Source organism: Poecilia mexicana, unplaced genomic scaffold (genome assembly GCF_051168715.1).
Source record: "Poecilia mexicana isolate PSO_F unplaced genomic scaffold, ASM5116871v1 scaffold_12, whole genome shotgun sequence".
Classification (NCBI taxonomy): domain Eukaryota; kingdom Metazoa; phylum Chordata; class Actinopteri; order Cyprinodontiformes; family Poeciliidae; genus Poecilia; species Poecilia mexicana.
In genome coordinates, this window is record NW_028263381.1 from 11,026,884 (window position 1) to 11,053,507 (window position 26,624).

Sequence of the window (26,624 nt, forward strand, 5' to 3'; positions counted from 1 at the left end):
GGCCAATTAACCTGACATGTTTTTGGACTGTGGGAGGAAACTGGAGTAACCGGAGAAAACCCATGCATGCACAGGGGGAACATGCAAACTCCATGCAGAAAGACCAGGGCCAGGAATTGAACCCAGAACCTTCTTGCTGCAAGGCAACAGCTCTACCAACTGCGCCACTGTGCAGCCCAAAAATTGCATCTGTAATGTAAAAAAAAAAAAAAAAATCAAATTCAGAAAGAAAATTTTTATTTCCATGTAAAAAAAAAAAAAAAATACATAGATTTTTTTCACAAAAACACACACCCTTTTTTCTTATTTTAATAATGATAAAAAAATGTATTTTTTCTCTTTTTCTAATTTAAACCGACCCCATCACTGGTTTCAAAGTGTTGTGGGCTGACTTAAAATACATCAACATTGCAAACAGTTGTACTCATTATGACTAAAATTTGACATATTCGCCTGAATGCTTTTGTACCAATCTATTTTTATTTCTGAGTACAAAATATCTTAAAACTTGCCACAATATTTTGATTAGAATTATTCTCTGACAAATATTAAGTATATAATTTTTTCTGCTCGTACAAACGGTTGCAGGTAAAGGACAAACTGAGCTCACAAAGTATGCATTGTGCTAAAATGTAGAACACATAGGTAAACAACGGTGCTCTATAAGCTAAAGTTTTATTTTAATCTGCAGAAATGCATCATTTGCTTCACTTTATTTGCTCCTTTTACAAAGTTAGTTTCCCTTTTCCCCCCCGCATTGTGTGGTTCCAAAAGCTTGATTGCAGACAGAACTGAGCATCTGTAGGTTTCTCTTGAAGATATCATGAACACTAACTTCGCCAGCTAGAAAACGTTTGGGAACTTGACCTAAAAAACACAATACAAGAAAAATGATTATAAAGAATTTAAAAAGTCTGAACAGACAATAGTGGTGTAATAAATACAGAGAAACTGTTGCAACTTTTTTTTTGTAATATATCTGTATGTTTAGTCTAGTAATAAATAAAGTCCTATTAGCTGATTAGAACCACTTTAGCTTTTTACGTCAGTACAAAAATGAGGAAAGGGCCGTAAGGTATTAGGAAATTGGACCAAGAGATTATTAATTATTATATTATATTCCAAAACTCTGTGACCTTTAGCATCTGTATCAGCAGCTACAGCGCTGAGACTTTAGCGAAAAGCCTGAATATCGAATGGCATGCAAAGTCTGTATTCATGAAAACTGGAAACAACAAAAACACGAAACGTTGCATTAAAACAGTCCTTTGCTAGGAAATTTGCTATATTAAAAAAATGCACAAGCTTATGGCTCGAACTGACAAATTGACTAACTTAAGAACAAAAAAGTTATTAATCTGTTTTTTATTATGAGAAAACACAAGAGGGTGCTGATGTGGCTGCTCAGAGGTTTATAGTAGCCACCTTAGGAAAAAATTATTTTTTTAAATAAAAGTAGAAAATCAAAATGACTGTGCAGAATTAACACTTCCTGCTTGTTGAATTTAAATTTTCCGACTGACCACCAACTGACCGCTTAGGGACGTCTAGAGAGCTGGATGTGGACCGGAGGCTGTAAGATGTCCAGTCCTCCCCTAATAAACTGAATACATAAATCTAAAAGAGTGATTTCTTATCTCATAAACTACTGAGATGTTACTTCCAGTGTTACAAAAGCTATTTGGGTTAAACAGAAAACAGTGACATAGTAAATCAAGATTCCACTGAGAACAGCCAATTTATATTAGCTACATTTGCTGGAAGAGACTCTGGGGCAACACTGGTTGCCATGTGACACACGGCAACATAAGGCAGCAGAAATGAAGGAAAAAGGACTAGGAAGTTAGGAGACACGCTAGCATAAAAACAGGAAATCTAACGACTAAAGGCAGCAGAACTGATGAGCTAAACCTCCACAGACTTCAGTACGTATTTAGTATGCCCAGCACTAACCAGTACTCTAGCATCTTTAATATGAGCCAATGTTTTATTAATTTGGCTTCATTCATATTCAGTGGTCAAACAGAAAACATTCTCTAGAAGTTCAGTCAAATAACAGAGACCACTTCTAAATTGGGATGAATGGAGGGGAAGGGAAGGGATGAGGTGGGGGGAAGGAACCAAATTAGGCTGGATCAGGAGGTATTAAATCAGAAAGGTTTAACCGAGAGCAGTGTTGTGGAAGAAAAGATGTGAGCTTCTAAACCCCACAGGCGCAGCGCACAGCAAACGCGCAGATATGTGGCTCTGTTCGCTCGTCAGCGCTCACAGAAGACATCACTGCAAACACATTGACCACAACTTACTGGCTTGCAGACCCGAAAGTGTTTCCTGAGAATCCTAGAATAGAGAAAAAAGAGGAGGGAGATTTAGTTAAAAGCAACATGCAGATAAACTCAAACATGGGTGTTTGTTGTCTGCAGACTGAGAGCATAATGGATAGATGGACTGATAAAAGGACAAACGGATGGGGATGAAAGGACAGACAGATTGATGGATGGACGGTTGGATGAATAGATGGACGTACATACAAATTGATGGATAAATGGGCAGATTGTATTAAAACGCATAGAAAATAGATAGATTGACAGACTGCCAGAATGATGGATGGATGAAATAAAGATAGACAGATTGCCTAGAGGGATGGATGAATGTGACTTTTAGACAGCAGAATAAGTTATATTGTCTGGAGGCAGAAATGTTCTACATGCTCCATTTTCTTCCGACCTGGAAAATACTTAAAATCTAAATCCATACTTCTTCCAGACTGTGTAGCAATCCTGCATCATTCTTGGTCAGCAGAATAAAAAATTAAAAATGGGCCAATTATCCCAATTCTTTATTTCGCTTTGAAAACTACACATTTATTTTAAAAGCAATTAATACGACATCAAAAATGAATAACTGTAAAATTGAAGAAAACTGACAAAACACCGGAGACACTACTGAACAACTAAAACTAAAAATCTGCTCCTGGAATTTAAAAACGGTGAGAGGAAAAAACAAAACAAAAAAGAAAAAACACAAAGTCAAGTTAAATAAATGCCTCACCTCCAGTCTGTGGCTGCTGTCCAAAGCCTGAGAAGCTGCTGGGCTGACTTCCAAATGTGGAGCCCTGCTGGGCCAAGTTCCCGAATGAAGGAGCAGTCTGACTGGCCAGAGCGCCAAACGAAGGGGCACTGGGAGCTGAAGAGAACCTGAAACACAAAGATAGTCTTATAGCGATACATCAAGGTCAAAATGAGCTGGCGCTGGCACATATAAGTCACCATTTGAATCAGTAATTTATGTAGACAAGCAGAAAACCACAATTCCCATCCTTGCTTGTAAAATTCCAAGGAAACATGTCTGAAAGGCGGAAGAAGTAGAATAATGTGTGAGAATTTTGATGTGTTCGTCTTTAATCTGTCCCACTGAACGCAAACCCACCCATTCCTGAGAGGGGAAACAGAGTATAAGCATCCCAGTGGAAGTAGCAGAGAGAGCAGGCCTGCTTAATCTGCAGGCAGCATGACCCCAAAGTGGGATTATCTGAGGGGAATAATCTACTCCTGCGCAGAGATCCATAGTTTTAGGCCCAGAGCCAACCAACCCCGCCACTATCAAAACACACAAACAGAAAGGACAAAACAAGAGCTCAAGGCTGACGGCATCATTAGAATAGAAATGTCCAGAGGGGTGACAAAATTACATATTCAATTTCCTGTTAAATTTTTATTGCGTTTTCTTAGAGGTGCAAAAACACCTGTAAGAATAGAAATCGAACAGCAAAAGGCGATTCGACAAATCACTGATCCAGAAAGGCTAAATACAAAGTCGCCCCACACATTTCGGAGTATAATATACAGCAAAAACTGAATATTTTAAATTTCTGCCAACTGAAGTCTTTATGGATCAGGTGATTACTTTGAATTTGAAGATACGCGTGATTTGAACAGGTAAGTGCTTTTCTACTGTATTTTCTTTCTTCATTTATCGCACCGTTATAGTTTGAAGATGTGCGTTTAAAGGTTTGTGTGTTTTGAGCTGAGCACACAAAGATGCTCTGATTTTCAAAAACGCTGGCTTGTGCTGCAGGCTGAATTCTGCTGCTGTTGCTCTTTCAGCTCAGCACAAACAGTCTGTTCACACTGACGTTTTCAAACTGTTTGAAACTGCAGCAATAAAATGACCCAAAGACCAAGGATTGTATCCGACGCATCAAATAGCTGTTCTCAGCAAAAGTCCGTCGTCGTGCAACTGATAATACAATTTATGCAAAATATTTTGTCTTTTTTTTTTTTTTTTTTTTTCTCCTGGTATGGAGACTAAGTTAGATGCTAATCAAGATTCTTACCCAAATCCTCCCATGTTTGCAGCAGCCGTTCCCTCTCCGAACACTTTACCAGTCGAGGGATTCATGGGATTGGTGAAGGAGGGGCTTGTGCCAAATGATGCCGTACCACCAAATGCTGGGGAACCACCAAAAGACGGGGGACTCCCAAACACCGGAGGACTGCCAAAGCCCACTGCATGAAGGAAAACGTAAGTAAGCTTTGCAACTGTGTACAGCAGGAAAAATAGAAAAGGTTACACTTGTACATTGGTTACATAAAAAAAAAAAAAAAAAGTAGCGCAAGACAAACTCTTTACAGGTAAAAAGGTTTAGATTTGCACACAAAAAAGTGAAAGTCTAATTTTCTTGAATGCATCTAAAACAAATGCTTGTAAATTAAACTTATGAGTGCTGTGTCATTTATTTGTAGCATTTTTATTTTTATTTTTTTACCAGCTCAAAACATAGCACTGTAATAACTTACAGACGGGACAAATAATTCACACCTAATTCGATGCGTCTGAGCAGCAGTGGAGAAGCGCTGTGCTGAAATTACAGCCAGGCCAGCAGCATGCCCCAGTAAATAATTGATTGAGCTAATGTAACAAGATTACATTCCCCTTACAAAGGCCAGAGAGGTAGGACATTAATGTGCTGAGCTATACCAGTATCCCAGTGGAGCCGATAGCTGGGATCCCAGCAACAGCTAATGAGAAGAAAAATGACAAAAATTATGTTAGGATGAAACGGAGTTTAAATTTTATATCCCAGATATTGGTTTGGAATAAGATTATATTCAGTTTTACGGTGATAAAAAAAGACTTGTGAGATCTCTTTTGATAAAACAAAATGTTACTGCTCTATCCAGCAGATTAGACGGTTTAAGGACCGCAGGTCTAATTCAACCTCATTTGAAAGTTTAGAGAAATTAGTAAAAAAAAAAATAAATTGTTTCTTTATAATTTTTGAATTAGTATGTTTTCAGTAAGTGCAGAAGCAAAATGTGAATAGAAAATTTGTTAAAATCAACTTGTGATGTTGTAAAGCAAAGATGAATCATGTCAATTTAACATAAATCAATGTCAAACCATTGCAATTATCAATCACTATTAAACTTTAAGAAAAATCTGGAGAGCAAAACTGTTTTTCCCCCACACTTAATTTTCTATTTTCCATACCTACGCAGACCTGGAAAAGGGTACATTTCCACAGTTTCTAGACTTTTCAAGACTGTGTAGGACATCTGATGTTGTTGTATGATTAACATTTCATTACAACCTACCAGGTTTTGTTGGTGAAGAAAAAGAGCCAAACCCCTGAGAAGCGACAGTCCCCGCACCGGTGCTGAAAGTCCCACTGGGTTTCTGGTCCCCAAAGGCAGAGGAGGACTGGCCGAACCCGAAGGCCTTTGCACCGCTATTCCCAAAGAGATTGTTGGAACCTGGAAAGGAAAAGGGAAAACAAAGCTAAGTCACAAGTAAGCCTGTCGCAATAAGTAATCAATCAATATACTGCATGATAAATTAAAACGAGAACGACAATATTATGATACATTGCAGAAACTCTTGGGACAGCAAAATGTGTTTTTTTGTGACGGTTTCAATACAAGATGAGTTCAATCAGAATCAGAACCAGTTTGTCTAAATTTGCACACGCAAACATATAATTTTGCTTTGGATCCACTTTGTTCTCAATGCACAAACATTTAAAAGTAAATATTTTTTGTTTTATATATATATATATATATATATATATATATATATATATATATATATATATATATATATATATATATATATATATATATATATATATATATATATATAATTATAATATATAGCGAATGCAAACTTTTATTTATTTTTTTTTTTTTTAAGAAAAAATAACCAACATACCAGACTGAGCGGGCTGCCCAAACCCTCCAGTTGAAGCAGTGGCGCCGAATGGGTTCTTGTTGGCGGCATCCTCACTCGGTTTGCCCCCGAGGCCGCTGAAGAATCCTCCAGAAGACGCACCTGCTGCGTTGGCTGAGGCTGAACCGAACAAACTGCTCCCTGACGACGGCTGCAGACGGGATAAACAAAGCGGGAAGATTGCGATTTATTTTATATGCTCTACATTGCAAGAAGAGATTTTAAAATTAGCTCTAGTTAAGTGAATCATACTTGTCCAAATACACTTCCGGTTGCAGTCGGTTGGCCAAATACGGGCGTGGCACCAGAGCAACCAAATCCTGGGACAAAAACATATTTCAGTGTTAAATGATTTCATAAAATATAATGAGTGAGTTCGCAGAGAGGTATAAAAAGGTTTTCTAAATTTAATTGGCAGACACTTGAATACAAATCTCATAGAATGAGAATATTTGAGAACTGTGTGCAACACAATAAGATTGACTATTAATAATAATAAAAAAAGCATCCTCTTGTAAGATTCTGCCATTTAATACCATCAATTCTCACTAAATGAGCAGGCTGGTCAGATAAGTTGACATTTACCACACATCATCCAGCTGCTTATCGCTCTTGGGTACATATCTTTATTCATAAGGTGTCAGATGATGTTAACTTCAACAACGGAAGATACAACAGTGTCATATTACCGCTTTTAGCCATGCAGTTCAGAAAACTTTTTTTTTATGGTTCTGAATAACAAGATGGTTTCTGGCTAACTGGTCTAAAATTAAAACCCAGTGAGTTATAAATGGAAAGATCATCGAATGTGTTCTAGGAAATAGTTATCAGAGTTATATACAAACTGTGGTGACAAACAGGACGGTATTTAAATACATTGACTACTGCTCAGACTCACCTGAGGGTTGACCAAAACTGAATCCTGAAGATGAGGATGTGGTGGTGTTACTGCCAAAGCCTGATGGCTGCCCAAACCCAGAGCTCTGACCAAACGCAGGAGCTGCGCTTTGTCCGAACAGCCCTGAACCGGTGCTGCTGGCCGTGTTGGTGCTTCCACTGCCGAAGGAGAACGAATTTGCACCGCCAGCAGCTGAAGCCCCAAAAAGACTCGCTCCCCCGGTTGTTGCACTGCTAGAGCTTGGTCCAAATGCCGACTGGGTAAAAGAAAAGCCGCTAGATGATCCGGCGCTGCTAGTAGGTTGGCCGAAGCCACTCTGCCCAAACACGGATTTGTTAAAACCCGCCCCAGTTGAAGCACCAAACCCAGTCGAGCCAAATCCTGTTGCCGAGGAAGCTGGAGGTGCAGCTGGTTGCCCAAAAACAGAGTTGGCAGTGGTGGTTGGTGCAGGGGTAACAGTTGTAGTGGTGGTAGCTGTGGCTGAGGGAGCAGCTGTGTTGATAACTGGTGTGGCCCCAATAGAGCTGCTGTCTGTTGTTGCTGGAGCTGGAGCTGGAGCAGGAGCAGGAGCAGGAGCAGGGACAGGAACAGGAGCAGGAGCAGGAGCAGGAGCAGGAGCAGGAGCAGGAGCAGGAGCAGCAGCAGGGACAGGAGCAGGAGCAGGAGCAGGGACAGGAGTAGCAGCTGGCGCAGGGACAGGAGTAGCAGCTGGCACAGGAGCAGGCTGTGTAAAAATGGAACCTGGTTTTTCGGAAATGGGAACCTGGAACGCTGGCGTGGCTCCCTGGGAGACCGGCGCCATGGTGGGAGCAGCAGGAGTGGAAACAGAAGAAGTGGACGGGGGGCCTGGGGTGGCTTCTGTTGAGAAAGGCACAATGGATGCTGGTGGAGGAGTTGCTTCAGCTGGTGCAACACTGGCAGGAGGAAGGTCTTGTGTAGTGGCAGTTGTCAGCGCAGGAAGTGCAGGTGTGGATGAGGAATCCACTGCAGGTTCAGGAGCCACAGACTGACTGGCGCTTTCCCCAGCTGGTTCAGTGGTGCTTGGTTCTTTTTCAGGGGGTGGTGTAGGTTCTGAGAGTTGTGGGGGAGCTTTTGGTTCCTCTGAAGAACCTGCAAGAAGGCTACTAAAAGACGTGGGCAAGGCTGAAGGTGCGGCACTAGACGTGGGAAGAGAGAAAGCTGGCTTGGAGTTTGTTTCAGGGGGCTTGAACAAACTGCTTGATGAAGCGCCCTTAGACAAATCTGTAGTTCCAGAATCTTCAGCTGGCTTTTGGAGGCCTGACGCAAAGCTGAATGATTGTACTCCCTTGCCAATGCCAAGTCCAGGTTCCCCAAAGGTAAATGCAGCAGCTGGCTTTGTTACAGTATCCTTGACTTCTTCTCCCGGGCCAACGCGTAGTCCAGAAAAACAGCCGAGAGTTTCTCCTCCAGAGGTCTTCGGCGGTTGTGGCTCCGTCCTGAAGGCTGTGGAGAGGGAGCTGTGTTTGGCTGCTTCACCTGATGTGCTTAAAGACAGCGTGGGAGACCCGGTGCCAACACCAGAGGCCACAGACTTTGGGGTTAGAGAGAATGGCTCTTCCGTCGTCTGACCAAATATCATCTTGCCATTTCCACCAAAGGAGAATTTACTGACATCTTTAACTGCTGGGAAATAAAAGGAGAAACAACTGAAACTATGTGGACATGTCAAACTATTATTTAACGCTGCTGATACCAAGCCACTGAAGGGGCTTTACCTTGTGTCATTCCAGCTCCTTGTGAAACAGAAGGGAAAGGGAACCCAGCTGACCTGCAAAAGCAACAAAGTTGTGATATAAACCTGTTCAACAAAGACAGTAATAGATAATCTCAGGCTGCTTTTTTTCCATGAGTGACGTCAACTCACCCCGGTGTGAAGGAAAACGGCTTGCTGATGCTTGGCTCCACAGAACTAGCAGGAACACCAGAAACATCTGTTTTGGATGGCTGACCTTCAGGAAAAAGTTAATCAAGTCAGTAAAAAGCTACCAAAGTCAGATAACAAAAAGCCAAAAAAGATCACGAGCAGGAGCGGACGTATAACGATGAAAAGTTTGGACTGATATGATCGTTTTCGACAGGTAATGAGATTACATTTCCAACTGTGCTGTACGTCCTCAAACAGAGTAACCAATCGATACTTACCAAAAACAAAGCCTGGCTGTAGACCGTATGTACTTTCATTTGACATCTTTTGAATCCCTGGGGCGGTAGTCTGCCGAGACACAGTGAATCCATAATGAAAACATGTAACTAACAAATAAAGGCAACTTTGAACACTTCCACATTTGTGTCTTATTCACTAAATTCAATCTTAAGGCAGATGGAGGGGAATTGAAATAGTATGCATGTGCTCGAGTCGTTCATGTTTAGGTTTAGGTTATTTTGGGAATGTACGAGAACAGCTTTTGTGGGAGGGTCCGCTGTGTCAACCAACAGCAATTTGTAGCCTCAACACGAGAGAAACCTGAGACATTTCTCACCTATGCAGTCAAAATTGTCCTCAGTGGAAAAACGGTCAGCAATCAGAGGATTTTGCACATTTAATGGAGTATAGAGGTTCAAGGACACAGATTCAGATATATTAAACCAGATTTCTTTTTCACTAAAGTAACACTCCTGAAAACTCTAAATATATATATATATATATATATATATATATATATATACAGAAGTTACTTATTTTTGGCTATGAGTTTGTATTTCAAACCAGCTAATTTATTTTTCAGAAAAGTACATTTAAACATTTTGTTGAGTGACTATTATGAGATATTCTATTAGGGGGAAAAACACAGGTGTCATGTGGGTGAAAAAAAAAAAGTTGTGTGGACAACACAGCTCACACTCACTCGCTTCACTTGGCTGGCAAAAGCCTGATTTGTGAGATCTGGCACCGAAGAGCTGGGAAAGAAAAACAGAAGAGGGGAGTTAATGTATAAACCAAAATATGTTCCTGGGTTATTTTAACTGAAATAATCATTTTAATAAAAAAACAGTTATTCTCCATATTTTTGTTCTGTCAAAGTCACAACAAACATTAAATATCAGTCATTTTTAAAGACACAAAAAACTGAAAACTGTAATATTACTTGCTATGCAATGCTGTAAACGTTGCCGTTATTGCCGTCAGTCCACTTAAAGTGATCATCATTGTTTAACATAAATCCAATATTTTACAATCTTCTTGATTTAGATTGCCAATAATTATCTTGTTTAAATTCATGAAGCCGACACCAGAAGTATATGTGGTCTAAATTATTAGCAGTGTCTACCTGATGATGGAAGAAACCTGAACAGGCAGCCCTTTTTCTTTGAGCTCCTGAACGTTGACCACCTGAGGAACAGTCTTTAAGGTGGACTCTGTCAAGGAACTGCTAGCAGGAGCTGGAAGACATAAAACATCAGGATGAATGTCTATAAGGTGTTTAAACTATGAAAAATGTTCCTGTGATGATTTAAGTTGGTGGAGGAATAACAGCGTCAGATGTTATTGTCTGGGGCTTGAAGTGGTTCAATTTAGAGCGTTTTGTCTTCAAGCCATTGTCTCCCTCTGGTGATTTAAAAAAGGCATTGCAACATGATGCAAAAGAGGTTTCCTATTTATTACATATATCATAGACCTGCTGGAACAGATTCAGTGTGCAGAGTAAATAAGGATTCATTTTGAATAGAATTCAAACAAATCTAAGTAATATTCTTAGCTTGTGTCTTAATAGCTTCTACATTAATGGTGTTTCTGCTGCTTTAAAACACTTCCTGGTTATCTCTTAGGGCCTGAAATGTTCACCCTCAAAACAGATAAAACTAATAATGCTGGCAGATACTGAAAAACAGACTAAACGGATTATTTACCAATATGAACCACTCAAACAACATTAATCACCAATAAAGCTGGTCTGGCCTTTGCCAAGATGGTTGCACACATGAAGGCTGCTTTTTCTTCAAGAAACTCAAAAAGGTTTCTTGAAGAACTTTTTTTATTTTCACAATTTTAGGCTGTATCTTCTATGGGAATTATATAACCATTATAATTAAGCTGACTAAATACTAGAATTTAATTATAGTGTTTTTTTAAATGATGTCATTTTCATTAAACTATTATAATGAAGTCAACACAAAGATCTTTAATAGATTAAATGGAGCTCGAAATTTACTCCAGAGTCAAACAAGAAATTCTTCAAACTTTAGTATTGTTTTAGCACTTGTACTTGTTTTAAGTGGTCAATATTACTGTACTAAAATATACTGGATGAATGCTCAATAACTGGACCTCATAAAAAAAACTACATTCTTCAAATATGTAATTAAAAAAATTACCCAGGATAATACCCAAGTCATAATTTAGGACAGGAAAAACCTGATGCAAACTAAGCAAGATATAACAATGTTGATACACCATGGAGTACAAGCACAAAATCATTGATGTGTAAATCACATTGGTTATTCATTTCCCTTTCCCTAAGATGTGAAAGCAGTGTGTCCAAGAAGAGAAAGCAAAAAAACTTAAAACTCAGGAAGAGTTGTTCCAGTTAGAGAGAAAGAAATCCCAAAGATCTATTGTTTTAAAGTGAACCCAAATAAATTTAAATGTAAAACGAAATGAAATCTCATAAGGAGAACTGCAAAGAATTGTTGGTCTCATTAGAAAAAAGTGCATAGATTAAAGATGGTAAGACATCAATACAAGAAGTTCCACCTACCCGTCTTCTGATTGGCCATTTGTCTGCGCATGGCTGCATTGGCTGCAGCCTGCTGGGCAGACATGGTGACGGGGACAGTTCTCTCTGTCGGAGGAGCGCCATGTTTTACTGTCTTTGTGGCAAGAGCAGTGCTGTCAGCCCCACTGAGATTGATTTTATTGGTTGGAACTAAAACGTAGAAACAGCACATATGATGGTATGTGATTTTACTGTTAAAAGCGACAGCCTTGTTTTATATGAAAGGTGGAAAACTCTAAAAGAATCTAGTTTATTGTGTTAGCAATAACAAGCAGGCAGCACATAATTACCAGGACTGGGAATAGGGCTCAGTCCAAAACCCAAAGATGGAGCCGAGTGAATCTTTGGTAGCGGGGTGGACTGAACGCCTCCGAAGCCTGGTTGGATAGACGGGGTCCTTACAACTGTGGGGTGGCGGGGGGTGGATAACACTGTCACAGCTGGGGGCTGTAGTGGTTGTAGTTCTTCCTCTTCCTGGTCCAAGTGGGACGGGTGAGGCTCCAAGGACTGGGACAGAGAGGACGTTGAGCTTGCATCGTCCAGGTCCTCGTAGTATTTCGGGGAAAGGAACGCTGAACGGGACAAGTTGGCTACAATGGGGGATAAAAAGTAAAAAAAAGAAAAAAAAAATCAATTACTTTGAAGTAAGTTTTTCATTCTGTTTGAAAGTTATTCATTCTTATACATGTCTGGGTGTTTGTTCACACTTTGACATAAAGCAAAGACTTTAAAATCGCATGCAACTATCTAAAATGAAAATACCTGGTGCAGTTGAGCGTACAGGAGGCATCTGTCCCTTTGAGAGGAAATTGCGAAGTTGGGATTGTTTAACTGGTGATATCTTGACTGCTGATGAAAACATAATGTCAATGTTTGAAAATATTCAAATATTGTCCATGACTTTATATAAACTGGGTAATACCTGAAGATTTGGCTTGGACTTTAGGCGGAGTAACATCCAGCCTGGCTTTCAGGAATGCATCCTTTAAACTCTCAAGCTCATTTTCAAAACTATGAAAACAGAGAAAAAAAAAGATAATTTAGACAGAATTATTTGTATTCACACCACAACATGTCTCTGATGTAAGAAAGTAAAACACACACACAACTTTTTAAAAAGTCAGTCTTTAAAAACAACTTTACAACAGTAATAAAGTTAAGTTTGTGAAGATTGGCATTTTTTTTAACTGAATGCTGAGTGATAACATTTTTTGGATATGTCACTTCTTCATAACAAAAAGTGAAACTCTCAAATGGTTTTTATTATCTTTAGAGAGAAACTGGTTTCGTTTTCTATCGGAAACAAATTTCTTGGTTGAATTGAACTTTTACATTTAAATCTGCCAGAGTATTAAGCATTGTTGGTCTTAACTGTGTGGAAGCTGAAATCATTGGAGAAACAGTAATATATTTTGGGGTCCAAATTTGAGGCTGTCCTCTGACTTGGAGTCAGAGAAGTTTCATCTGAAATTTAGAAACAACATAAAAAGTGCACAACTGAAGCAATGACTTTTTGTTCTAAGTTAATTTCAAACAACTTTGTTTATTAAAAGAGTAAAGTCTGTCCACACATCTTGATAAGTATTTGGACTTCCAAAATAGCTAAACCATTAAAGTTAAGAGCCAATTTTAAAGACAGTGTAATATTTCAGGAAAACCCGATAGTGATTGCAGTCTGGAAATAAAAACATTTTCCATTCTTAATCATCTGTTTTTGGACACTCATATGGATTTGGAAAGTATTCAAATTCTTTATATTAGTTGTAAAAATGTAAATACGGAACCAATAAAATGTTGCAGATAATATATATTAAATACATGCGTAATTCTCAGCCCAATCCTTTTATTTACCCAGCAGCTGTAGATCCAGTTGCAATGTTCTGGCTAATGGAAGGAGCAGCGTTTTTACTGTAAAGGCGCAGGGATGTGAGCTCCTGAACCAGCTGGTCCAGCCGGTTCTTTTGCTGGTTGATGATGTAGATGTTGTTGGACAGTGTAGTGAACAGACCCTCCCGTCCAGGAACAACCATGTGTCTGCAAACAAACAATGAGCAAACACAATATTCTCAGTGTTCAGAGATGGGGTCCATCTGTTAGGCTTTTAGACTCACTTCTGCTTCTTCTTCTTCTCCAGGTGTTTTTCCCATTCCACGTCTAAGACGTCATTAACGTCTTCCACGGCAGAAGTGACATACTGGTAAAGTCTGCGAATCTCCTGAGTTAGAAAAAAAAAACAGATCCACAACATTTTTTGGAGGGGGACATGCAGGTCTTTTTTTTTTTTTTTTTACTGACTCATAAATACTTAGTATTACTACAACTGTGACATGAGTTAATATTTTACTGCACATCTCACCTTGAGCTGTTCTTCGCTGCGTGGATCTAGAGACTTTTTGTACAGCAGCTGTCTGTAATTTTTGTCTTTGCTCAACTCGCTCTGCGTTTTGGCTTCCTCTGCTCCAGCAAAACCTTCAATTAAAGTGGTTTTCAGCGTCCCAATGTCCCCATGGAGAGACTTTGAAATCAGAAGAAAGAAAATGATTGGTGTCAACTTCAACAACTTTTCTTGGTCTTCACTTAGTGTTTTTGCAAATCAAGATTATGAAAACAGATCAACACAAAAAGGGATCCTTTAGTTGCTCCGGACCTGCCAGGGTACGGGCAGCGCCTGATTTTGTAATTAATAATAACAAGTGTTACAGTATGCTTTGATGAATAGTACATTTAATGTTTTACAAAATGCTTTCAAGGTTAAAAAAAAAAAGCAAAACAAAAACATTCACTTAAGATATTTTCCTCAAAAGAAAACTTTAAAAATAACTATAACCACCATCATTTTTTGTGTGTGTAATAAATTAGCTTTAGGTCGACTCAATCTGTTTTTGAGCAATAATTTTTTTATTAAACACAGTGTTACCTCAGTGGTTTCCTTTATTTCCAGGGTGAAGATGTGAAGGTCTTCAGATTCTTTTCTCAGGTCCTTCATCTCGTCATTAGTACCGACCTTAAAGTTGGCTTTCGTGCTGCGTGATTTCAGGTCATCTAGCTCCTTCTGGAAGTGTGCAATCTGATGTACAAGCCAAAAAAAATTAATTGCTACTGTATATTAGAGCAGTTTATAGATCTACAACATGTATTTATATAATTCAGCAATGTTATGAATCATTTACAGATTTTCCAAAAACGTTTGAGCATAAATACCTTTACAAGCTGATAACTAACTAGCCTAAAAGACTGGAAGCACAAAAATGAAAGAAAAAACATTTTAAGTTTTCGCCACCTAATGTTGCAAAGTTTATTACCAACTTTGTTACTTGATTTTAACTCACATTGTGTAACTGTTCTCAGTGATTTATAATCTCATTAGCATGTTTCCTACACATCTTTGGCATAAATGTTACTTTCATTTTAATTTCCATTAGTTCAAAAACAGCACTTTTTAAAGTTATTTTTTGTTTTATTTTAATTGCAAAAACTGCTTATGGCTCTTGTTTATTTCTAAAATGCTCCAATAATCCACAGTTGAAATAATTCAGACTGTGCCTTCTGTCTCTTCCCACGAAATTATTGTGTATTTTGTTTTTGAAATAATTGCAATTGGGTATTTAATACGAGGCTCACAATGTTTTCTGTCTAATATAGTTAACATAATAATCAGTGTTTTGAGTGGAAGGCCACTCATAATTCTGCATGGGTCATATGTTTGAAAGCTTTATCAGCATATGATGATTGTTCACTGACATAATAACAGGCAATTACAAGAGGAATCTATTTAGTCTAGTCATTATTAAAAAGCAAAAGGTAATCCACTGTTACTTTTTACATAAGAGATTAGCTCCACTTAATGTTCCTGCCAATAAAATAATAATAATAAAAAAAAAAAACAAAAAAAAAAAAACGCAACAGCAGTGTCACCAATAATGAAGTGAACCCTCGAACATGTCGGCATTAGCAGGAGGATGCATCTTACCTCCTCCAAAATACCAGTCATAATGGGATCAGATTCTTTCTTCTGCTGCAGCTGCTTCTCCAGGGTCTTCATGCTAACCGTTGCCTGAATAATGATAATACCAAGACATGATTACTTGCAGCCTCTTGCCTCCAAAGCTTTAGAAAACACTGCAGTTAAAGTAAAAAAAAAGAAAACAAAAAAACAAACAAAAAAAAAAACTATTTGACAAAATCCATTATAGCTTCACTTTTCTTGCCTTTGTGACAGTATTATTTTGTTGCTAGTGGCAACCACTAAAATCAAGGTTTTGCAACAGCTGAATCTTCCGTTTCCTGATTAATTAAGCTTCACTAAAAATCACTTCACTGATCACATCTGGACTGATAAAAGGGATTAAGCACTGTGTGAGTACTCAGCCTTCTCCTTTATTCCTTAAAAAAAGATGCAACTTCAAACCAGTTGTGTACTTTAATCAAAAGTTTTTTGCAAAACAACTGTATCTAAGCATATTGGTATTTTTGCACAGCTGCTCCAATATCTGGTTTATACGGAGCTGTGCACCGTTAGATGTCAGACAAAAGTGGGAAAATAAACTGGACACCAAGTGGTAAAATTAACCAGCAATTCTACAGCAATAAGGTAGACAAAACTGCCAAACTTGTTTCTGCTTTTGCAACATGGCTAATAGACAAAAACTGTAAAAACAGACCACATGAAAGGTTGGCAGTTCCTAGAAGACGGTGTCACGCCTAACAACGGGGGTCAACTACACCTCCTCACTGAGAGAGGAATTTCTGAGTCACTCCCAGCAGCTGACTGAATCACTCTTGAGCCAGGACTCGTCGGCAGGAATTCTGCGAGAATCTTCGAGAGTACGGGCTCTTGTGCTTCTGCTGACCGTATCACTTACAAAACAACTGATACCTTCAAAACTTGAGCAAATTCAATGGTTCTGAAGGACTGTTTACATGCTTCAACAGTGATAAAATACTTCAGGTCGTTCAAGTCTTGCAAAAGGGGTCTCTACATTCCGTAGACTTCTTTTGATAATTATTTTTATTAAGTATTCCGTCAAAGAGACATGACATAATTTTGGGCAAAGCAAAAAGTCGACCTCTATAAACCCTGAGCTTTACAACAAAAACATGTACCTGTGGAGGTTGGGCACGCCCTTGTGTAGCAGGAGCCGGTTTCTGGACAGCTGTGGGAGGTGTGCCCGTCTGGACTGGGCGCACTGGGGCTGACAAAACAATTAATGGATTAAAAACAACAACCCACACTAGGATTATTGTAGTTTAAATTTAAGCTTTTATTTACTGCTTTCTTTAAAAAAAAAAAAAAACCCTCAAAAAAATCGTGTTTGCAAACATCTCCTTACTCAATACAACTGGAGGCTTGGTGGCTGGGAATGAAAGGGAGCTTGCTGCACTGGAAGAGGAGACGGCAGCCTTGGGAAGTGTGGAATTGAAGGAGAAAGCTGGTGCTGGGCTCTCCCCTGATGTAAATCTAAAGAAAGAAAATAACTTTTGCATCTCTATATTCTTGCCAAAATGTATATAAAAAAAAGCTCCAGTAAAAGGAGAAGTAAAACAAAAAAAAATAAGTAAAAAAATGAGTCGAGTACCTGTCGTTTAGATTTAATTTGACAGAAGGAAGGGAGGCAGCAGGGAGGCTCTGGGGTGTCGACGCTGGAGCTGCAGCTGCTGCGGGTTTCATGGAAGGGGTGCTGAATGAAAATGCTGAAGCAGCAGAGGGAGTTTCAGACGGAGGTTTGGAAGCAAAAGAGAAGTTTGAGGACGCTGAGCTGAAAGGTCCAGATCCCCCAAGAGAGAAAGCAGGAGGGGCAGTGGAGGTGGCATTGGTGGTTGGAACTGAGAAAGTAAAATCTGATGAAGAGGATGACACGGGAACCGTAGGAACAAAACTGAACGGGACAGCCGAGGAAGACGCAGGAGGAGCAGACGAGGCAGAAGAAACGGACGCAAGAGCAATGTTTGAGAATGCCGCTGGAGCAGATCCAGCCGAGGCAGCGGTTTTGGCTGGTTGGGCTGCCGAGAAACCTGTGCATAGAAGAAAAAAAATAAATAACAAAATCACTTGTAGTGCATCTCATCACAAGCTGAATTAGCTACATGCAAATGAGAACTTTTAGATTCAATTTGATAATAATTGACCCGAGACACAAACGTTCATTTACAGTTGTACAATTTCTGTTGAACTAAAAAAAAAGAAAGTAATGTTAAATACAATCGGATGCATTTAATAAAAGATATGACAAAATCCATAGAGTTTAGAGATGTGGTCAACTTAATCCAACAATATTATTGGCCCTAATACAGACATCATTCTTGGATTGAACAGGCTGAGGCCACCAATCAATCAATTAATCAGTCCAAACAGTGTAGCTACGTATATGTTGCTGCTGTTTTATTGCAGAAATTTAGGAAAAACTAACCCCAACCCTTCAATTCAGTTTATTTATGTAGTGCTTATATAATAATGTTTAAATCCATGATTGTTAAAATGTTTAAATATGTGGAAGACTTAAAATCCTTAATGGAATATACTAATTCAAGCGTATGTGATGAGTGACAATTTAAAACAATGTTTACTATGTCTACTGTAAAAAAAACAAAACAAAATGTGTTAAAGTTCCAGTAAACATCTGACTGTAGGAGATCAATTATTTTGATTCTATTAAAAGGTCATCGTCTTTGACACAACTCAAAATGACAGCTTGAAAAATGTTTCAGTAACACCCATTTCAAACGTCATGTGGGCAATTGAAAAAAAAAAAAAGAAAGAAAAAGAAAAAGAGAAAGAGAGGGATAATCTTCTCATGAGAAATGGGAGAAATAACGAATCCAAGCACAAATCGGTCCGGTTCCCAAAAAGTCTTACCTGGCTTTGGCTGCCTCTCTCCTTCCAAGGAGAGGGGATTATAAGGTGAGACCAGCTGCTTAACCCCAGGATTCAGATTGAGAAGCGCGAATGGGCAGAGTACTCCCTCTGTGGACAGCATCAGCATTGTGGGAGCTGGAGGCAAAGTCTTCTCGTCAGCTTTGGGAAGACAGAGAATGATGTTAACGTTTGTTCTACAAAACGTACGGCCACAAAAAATGTTTTAATTTAACAAAAAAATAATCAAACGTTTCTTAAACAGCACTTTCGGTCTCAGATGTAGAGAGTCCACTCTGACTCACCGCCTTCACTGTATTTAGCATCATTTCACTGATCAAGGAGTCAGGGGGAATCTTTACAGCTCTTTGGCAAGGGAACACTCTGAAGCGTCAATAAATGAAAGATCCAATCAAATATGGACATTTATATGGATTCGCGAGAGAAATTATTTGTGCTTTACACTAATCACATTTACAAGCGAAAGTGAGAGCTGTTTTTCTTGCTGTGCACAGAATGAAGACAAACTGCTCTTTGTCACCTTAAGTGTAAAATTCATGAGAACATTTGCTCATATGTTAGCAGCACACTCATCTCACGACCTTGCCTCCTTCCGCCCAGTGCTTAGCTTAAAAAGGCGCTCAACAGTCGTGCTTAAAAAAAAAAAAAAAAAAAAAAAAAACTTAAGATGCTTGATTGTGCAAAACACAGCCCACTGTATCTCTCTTCTTGCCAAACCTTCAAACCTTTGCTGCTCCTCACACCCACTTCTCTACACTTATGAAAATCTTGCACGGTGCTGGCTGCAGCCCAAATGTCAGAAATCAAGCCGAAATCAACATCAAAGGATCAAAATTCAGGATTCGTAACCCATATTAATCTGTTTCTGTCAAAATGTATATTAATGCTTACAGACAGATCAGGAAAGAGTGTAAAACTCAGGAGATCACAACATTTACTGCTCTTTTTCAGATGTTTCACATAGTTGCACTTGGATATTCAAAACCGTCTTGCATTTTGCATGCGACGTAGACTAAATACTTTAACCACTGTTGAAAGAATTCCTACCGTTTTGGATTACAAAAGCACATTTTAAGCTATTTGGGAGGCAAGAGGGTGAAATGGAAACAACAAAAACAAACACAGTAGACCTCATCAGTATTCTGCATTAGGATCGTCTGGGCTTTGTTGTTTGTTTTGGTCCTATAGCTTGTCTGAGCAATTTTAATGAGTACATTTGTTCTCCCCAGATAACTCCGCATTTACTCCCCCCCTCCCACTCCCCACTCCCTTCTTGCTCTACCCTACCTAATGCCTCTCTATAGATCAAAGTTTTGATGAGCCTACAATCATGTCGTAATGTTCCTCAAATTGCAGTTCTTTTCCTCAACAGGGAGGAAGTTCTTGACGTGAACGAGGAGAGATGTGACTAGACAGCAGCAGCAACTCTACGTGCGTGTCTGCCAGACTGGGCCGGCGAGGATGAAACGGTGCACTGAGACGGGTAGCTTATCACTATTCTTTACACACGCTGCAACGGAGCACTGCAGTGGATGCTGCGCGCACAAAGCAGCCTGATGGATTTCGGTTTCATCTGATCAATAGAGGTGTGTTCAGCAAAAACATTTCCAAGATGAAACAAAGAGGCGATGGATTGCTGCACGAGAGATGAATCGAGATGAAATGGAACGGAAACAGTTTGCAGAGTTTCTAAGACGAGAGTAACAGGCGGCGGCTTTCGCAGATCGACTTGTGAACCAAACGGCCGCTTCGCTGGCACGACCATCGCCTTTAAGAACGGCCTTGAAACTTTCCTTTTTGATCGTTACACCTGGCCACGTCACATCTGAGAAGCCACGAGACAATGGGGAGACACAACAATAGATTCTGAGAACCTCTCCTCTTTTTTTTTTCCTGTTAGTAAACGCCATAGTTTGTGGGGGTTTTTTTCCTGTTTGTGTGCCTTTCCTACACTGTCAACCTCCAGACAATCAAGGCAGATGAACACCCATCGTGAGACGTGATTCTCACTCTATTGTTGCTTTGTGCAGCTTCTAGACAAAGATGAAATGCAAGCCACTGTCTGTGGAGTTGCCCAAATAAAGATTTTCTTCTTTGTTATCAACACTAATCCACTTTTTTTTTTTTTAAATCTAATTCCAGAAAAATTCCACCCTAAATTAATTTTCACGTTACAGATTGCAACCTACTCAATAGAGAACGTAAAATTCAACACATCAGACGTTCTGCAATGCAGTAAACAAAACAGTCTAGAATGTGTTTTGATTTAGTTTAATAACACAACTTTTCAATTATGCTTCATCTGCTTAAAATAGGGAAATAAAAGCAACAATATCAGCCTCACCCTTAATGATGCTGTCCTCCAATGATTTAGTCATATTAATGTGCAGCTGCTTTATTTGTGACAGAAATGTGCAACTGTAACTATACTAGCAGCAAAATGAAAATAAATATAACAGCAGTGGTTTGGAAATAATGTGTGTCTGTATTAGTGCGGCAATTAGCACATGCTAATTGCTTTCTACTAAATACCACAGTACATTGACTTCACAGAGATGTGGAGGTGAGGTGTATTCACCACAGTTCAAGTCAATCAAGAAACGAGATCAAACAGCAAAAGTTCATATCGTCAGTGTGACAACTTTTAGGAAGTGTGATTATAGGAATAAACAACATCAGATTATGTTGTTTTTAGGTTTAAACTGGACTACATAAGCATGAAGTCAACTGAACTCAAGCATAATCAGGTTCAAATTATATTTAGAATTAGAATTTTATCATACATTTTACTTTCCTCTGCAAATCTGTGGATTTGTAAGTATTTTCCTACAGGCCCGGTCTTTTGAAAAGTCCTTCTCGCCTTGTTAAATAAGTTAGGTTTCAGATTTGTACTGTGAAAACTGTATTTTTCTTTTAATTATCCAATCTCATTTAAATAAGCAATTTAATTTCTGTAAATTTTAAAGGATAACACCTTTCGCTTAGTCTAGATAAGAACTAATCTACAAGTTTACCACACTTACTGATTTGGATCTCCTGCTGGCTTGTGTAGTCTATAGCTAAGCCAAGAGGCAGGGTGTCGTCATTCGTTTCGGTCACTGGAAGTTCTGCTCTACTAGCATCTTCTAGGAGCCAAACCTCCCACATCTACAACAACAAGCATCAGAACAAAGAACAAATCATTATTAGCAAGCTCTCGCAACTAAATCCTTGTTTCTAGTTTAGGAAATCTAGACAGACATTGCAGATGTTAACTCTACTTTATCACATTTATCGAGAAGCCATGTTCAGTACTGTGCATGAGATTTCTGTTACTTCAGACAATTAAGGACAGAGTCAAAGAGCGATTCTCTTTCTTTCTATATTCAAAACAGAGATTTAACATGTTTGCTTTCTTTATGTTGTTTCTCTTTGTGTTACATACCCTGTCATCTTGTCTTGCAATGACGCTGACCTCAATCGACGCCGCTGATGCAGCCAACATAAGATCCCTTTAAAAACAACAGTGACACAGCAAAACTATCAATTCGGCATGACAATGAAATTCTACAAAGAGCACTTTTTTTATTGTAGGCATAAAAAATAAAAATAAAAAAATGCTGACACTTACCAGTCTTCTATGTGACTGAGGAAGTAGTGATGCTGTCGCTCTGTGCAGCTGCCAAAAACACTCTCACCAAAGTTCAAATACTTTGGCTCCACTTTCTCATCCTTCTTCTGGAGGATTTGAATACAAATTATCAGTGATAAATAAAAACATCTGACTATGTACTGTGTTCTGACACAAATTTGTGGTTTGCTTAAATGTACATTAATAGTTATCGTGTTTATATTACAGGTTTTCATCCATCCATCATTTAGATAATATCCTTAAACAGTTTCATAATAACATATGAAATATGAGACATTTTTGATATGCATAACCTGCTCTTCAGAGTTTTGCTATTGAGTCTGGCACTTGTTTTCTGACATGGGAGGTTTCATACTGAAGACTATAAATTGAATGAATTGAATCGAATGAACAACAGAGGTTTTGTGGCACTTACAGGGAGGGAGATCAGCACCAGCTCAGGAGGGGTCTCAAGACACCCGTCTGCGTAAGCATATGCCACTGCAAACACAGGTGTTCTAAGCCACAGCACATCCAGAGCTGCACAAGAAAATTAGAAACAAAGGCAAAAGTCAAAAAAGGTTTTAGTGCATGATGAATATACATGGTCAGAAAATCAGAAATTGCCGAATAAAATGGAATCAGTTTATAACATGGAATATTTACAGTGCTAAAGCAATAAAGTACAGACTGTATTCGCTGCTGTAGTTTTTTTGTGTTTTGGTTGAACAAACTCAGAGTGGGTCCTACATTTCAGCTGAGACCTGGCATAAGGACAGTGTCAGAGAGACGAAAACCCCGAGCAGCACAGAACCAAGTAGGTTTATTCAAAGTACCTGCCTTCTACTCAGGACTTGTTGACCCTGCTTTCTGAAACGGGGGCCCTGATATATCTCATCAGTATGAAGACGACTACCTGGGCAGAAACAATTTCCTTTTCAATAAATCCATTTATACCTTTGACTGGGTCATCAGAATTGTAGAAAGGTGGACACGGGATAACTCTCTTCTCTTCCAGAGCCTTTTGAGCAATAAAAGATAATCAGTTTCACTCCTCAAAAAACAAAACAAAAAAAAACAAACAAACAAGAATTTGATCTCATAATTGTAAATAAAATGCACTTACTGGTGTATACTGGCTGACTGTGGCATTCATTTTTCCCACAGCAACCTGCTTTCCTTTTGGACTCCAGCTAACTATATAGAGTAAAGTAAACAAGCAGCAACTGAGCCAAACAACAGGTATAAATGATATATGAACTGAATTAAATGTATATTTATATAAGTTAGACTTACGGCAGGTGACACCACTGTTAGCAGGTAGCTGGGCCTGCATCTTGACATCGTCTGTAACCTCAAGAATCATCATGCTGCCATCCGACAAGCAGGCAGCCAACATGGAAGGCTGAGCAGGGTTCCACTTCAGGTCCTGAACCAAAGCATCAGAGGCCACAGCTGGCTGCAGCGACGCAAATGGCAACTTCTGTGGTCTGGCCTGACAAAAGAAAATATGACAACTCCTTAAATAAATGAATGACTCACAGTTTTTTCTGGAAATTCTGAAAGTAGAAGGCTATAAAGCATTTTGAATGCATATTTTCACATTTGAAGGTTATGTTTTACGTACGTCTCACAGCTTTACGTGTGCTTAAATATTTCCAAGAAACAGTCTTGGCGATCACACAAATTTCCATCACAAATTTTTATTTTTTTTTTTAATTTGCTTTGTTAATCACAAAATACTAACGGTAGAGTTTTTAAAACAAACATTTAAGCAGTTACCTTGTTTATGAAGGTTCGGACATCATAAAATGCGATGGACAAACCGGTCTCCTCGGATGTCCCACAAACTGACAAAGTGAGTTCATCACAACTCAGAGCCAAGTGGTGCAAAGACATGTCCCCTGTCACTTCCACCAGAGCTGGTATGCCTTTGACTAGAACACAGTAAAAAAAAAAAGAAAAGAAAAATCAGTTTCAGCACCACAACGACATGACATCCAGAACATTCTGTAACAAAAATGTTGAATCAAACCTGCCTGGATTTGTCCTTACCTACTTCGTAGGAGCTCCCATCAGCTTTATCAGCAGCAAGAATATTTAGAGTAAGATACACTTTGAATGTTCGGCCAAGGCCAACAAATGTCAAACCATATTTGTTTGAAACAGTCAGTAGACTGGATCTGTCTTTTGGCATATCTTCAACAGCCTCAAAAACTTGTACTTTCTTCATCTGTCGAAACTGAAAATCCTAACAAAAAAACAAACAAAAGGTTACGTAACATCGTGGTGAAACAACGTGTGACTGTATCGGCTACAGTACATCCTTCCACTTTGTACCTTTAAATAAATCATTTTGTAACCACAACATGGCTGTGTCCAAAATTAGTCAGATCCCCAGCAGGTTTAATTTTAAAGTTATTTTCAATCAACCGAGAAGTTTGTTGACTTGCACAAAAAAAAAAAAGGAATGTCTAAAATTATTTATATCTTTCTCAATAATCTGTGGAGCGTTTTTGCAATCAACCCCATATCAGAGTTGCTGATCAGCTTTCTGTGTGTATTCTCTGTTGCTCTGTTGATTTATCTTAGGCGTTGAGCCCCAAGTCTTTGAGGTTGAAAGGCCTCCATGTCATCACCCAAATCTGTAGCTTCCTACACAGATTCGAATCATTTTCAAGTCACCAGTGTTGCTTCCAGAAATTTGATGGCAAACTTAAAAGATTACTTTCAACTTCAATCTGCCACAGAAATGGATGTTTATGGGATTAACTGTTCACTGAACTGCCCCTCACATCCTTACAGGGTTTGCCCGTGCCTATCTCCAATGGTCATTGGGTGATGGACAGGGTACACTCAAGACAGGTCACCAGGAAATCGCAGGGTGACACAGACAAACTACCATGTATACACACTCAAACCTATGAACAGTTTAGGGAAACCATTTAAACTGACCCATGAATGCACAGGAAAAACAGGCAAATTTAATGCAAAAGGACCTCAGGTCAGGATTTCAACTCAGGACCTTCTTGTTGCAAAACACAAGTGCTACCAACTACAACACTGTGAAGATATGAATATTCTTTTGGCTACGTTAAGGTTTTTCTTTCTATGCGTTTAGTTTACACACTTTGACTTCATCGAGTTTAAAAGTACTGTTTTTGGAGGGGGCTTTTAAAATCAGTTTTTCTTTTAAATAAAAGAGGGGGGGGGAAACTTTTGTTACTCTCCAGTCTAAGCCGGATTCAATGAAATGTTGTTTCGCTTTCAGATTTGCTGTGGCGATCCCGCACTAGCATTTTAAAAATATAAATAAATAGCTAAATCGTGCTTTATAACATATTTCCGCTCAACATTTAATAATAAAAAAAAGAATGCTTTCATTCTCAGTTTTTGATATAGCTCTAAAAAATGTACCAGCACAAGTAAACACAAGTTTAAACATAGTCATTTAAATAATGTTATACAACCACAAGATAAAACCATCCCAGGACTGCGCAGGAGGAAATGGTAACAAGACTTTATATCACTGAAAATATGTGATATAATAACTGGATAGCTATTTTCCAAAGCTATTTATTAACCCCATGAGTAAACAATATTTTTGCTAATGTTCCAGCACACGTAGCTAGCTAAAAACTTAGAAGACATAAATTATCGTCTACTTTAACTTAAGAAGCATTTAAACTAATACCATATAAAACACATTAAAGTCAATGTTAATACTATAGTTTAGTAAATACACGCAGAACGCCAGGGCAAATAAAGCCTAATTTTAAAACTGACCAAGGAGCTCAGTGGCTAAGCTAGTCACAAACAGAGAAAATGAACTGACGCAGTAGCTTCCACATGCTAATCTGTCAACACACGACTTTACCTTCATTTCCCTCTCGGGAGGGGTGTCTGCGTCGTCTCCCATTTTCAGTATCAGAAGCTACTGCCTTTTGCGAAAATCTACGGTATGTGTTTATTTCTTGAAAGTCCGTATCTGTGATAAAGTTTAGGTGAGCCGCATTAGTACAGCTGTGCACACAGCGCGCAAATTTGCCCTGAAGAAACGATCTCAGGATGGCAAGTCGATGCCAGAACACAGGATCACCGCGGTAGCTCAGGCCACAATGGAATCGAGCATTTAGTATTTTTATTTAATATTTAGTAATTTCTTTGTTTATATTTTCAACACTTTTTATTTAACATTATTGTGCATATCCACATTTGATTAATTTGTTTGTTTGTTTATTTATGATCTGAAAACGTCAGCATTACCTCGTTGCTTTACTT

At 38.8% G+C, this 26,624-nt stretch overlaps 1 protein-coding gene across 3 annotated transcripts; it reads right to left on the reverse strand.

Moving 5' to 3' along the window:
* Positions 1–220: 220 nt before the first annotated feature.
* nup214 (nucleoporin 214) lies at positions 221–26,409 on the reverse strand. 3 transcript variants are annotated; one of them, XM_088010916.1, is made up of 36 exons: positions 26,221–26,409; positions 24,399–24,594; positions 24,126–24,280; positions 23,640–23,838; positions 23,470–23,540; positions 23,301–23,364; positions 22,780–22,883; positions 22,344–22,450; positions 22,158–22,224; positions 21,757–21,880; positions 18,716–18,874; positions 17,439–17,874; positions 17,193–17,320; positions 16,966–17,054; positions 15,833–15,916; positions 14,780–14,929; positions 14,219–14,377; positions 13,974–14,077; positions 13,714–13,896; positions 12,785–12,873; positions 12,625–12,708; positions 12,153–12,452; positions 11,845–12,012; positions 10,417–10,528; positions 9,994–10,045; positions 9,290–9,359; positions 9,012–9,096; positions 8,863–8,915; positions 7,127–8,770; positions 6,481–6,548; positions 6,211–6,379; positions 5,598–5,756; positions 4,337–4,508; positions 3,052–3,197; positions 2,307–2,340; positions 221–867 (listed from the first exon to the last, which is right to left on the reverse strand). In XM_088010916.1, exons 1-36 carry the CDS (start codon positions 26,260–26,262, stop codon positions 831–833), a joined length of 6,063 nt encoding a protein of 2,020 aa, XP_087867042.1. In that variant the 5' UTR covers positions 26,263–26,409; the 3' UTR covers positions 221–830. The 3 variants fall into 3 exon arrangements, with proteins under 3 accessions (XP_087867042.1, XP_087867043.1, XP_087867041.1); XM_088010917.1 differs by having other exon boundaries at positions 7,127–8,767; positions 12,625–12,711; XM_088010915.1 differs by having other exon boundaries at positions 12,625–12,711.
* Between the last annotated feature and the right edge of the window lie 215 nt (positions 26,410–26,624).

Coding starts and splice junctions, on each gene's coding strand:
- nup214 (XM_088010915.1), bottom strand. CDS start 26,262: ATGGGAGACGACGCAGACACCCCTCCCGAGAGGGAAATGAAG. Junction 22,884..23,300: donor TTCTGATGACCCAGTCAAAG/GTATAAATGGAT, acceptor TTTCTTGTGCAG/CTCTGGATGTGCTGTGGCTT. Junction 5,757..6,210: donor TGGGCAGCCCGCTCAGTCTG/GTATGTTGGTTA, acceptor TTTCCTTTCCAG/GTTCCAACAATCTCTTTGGG.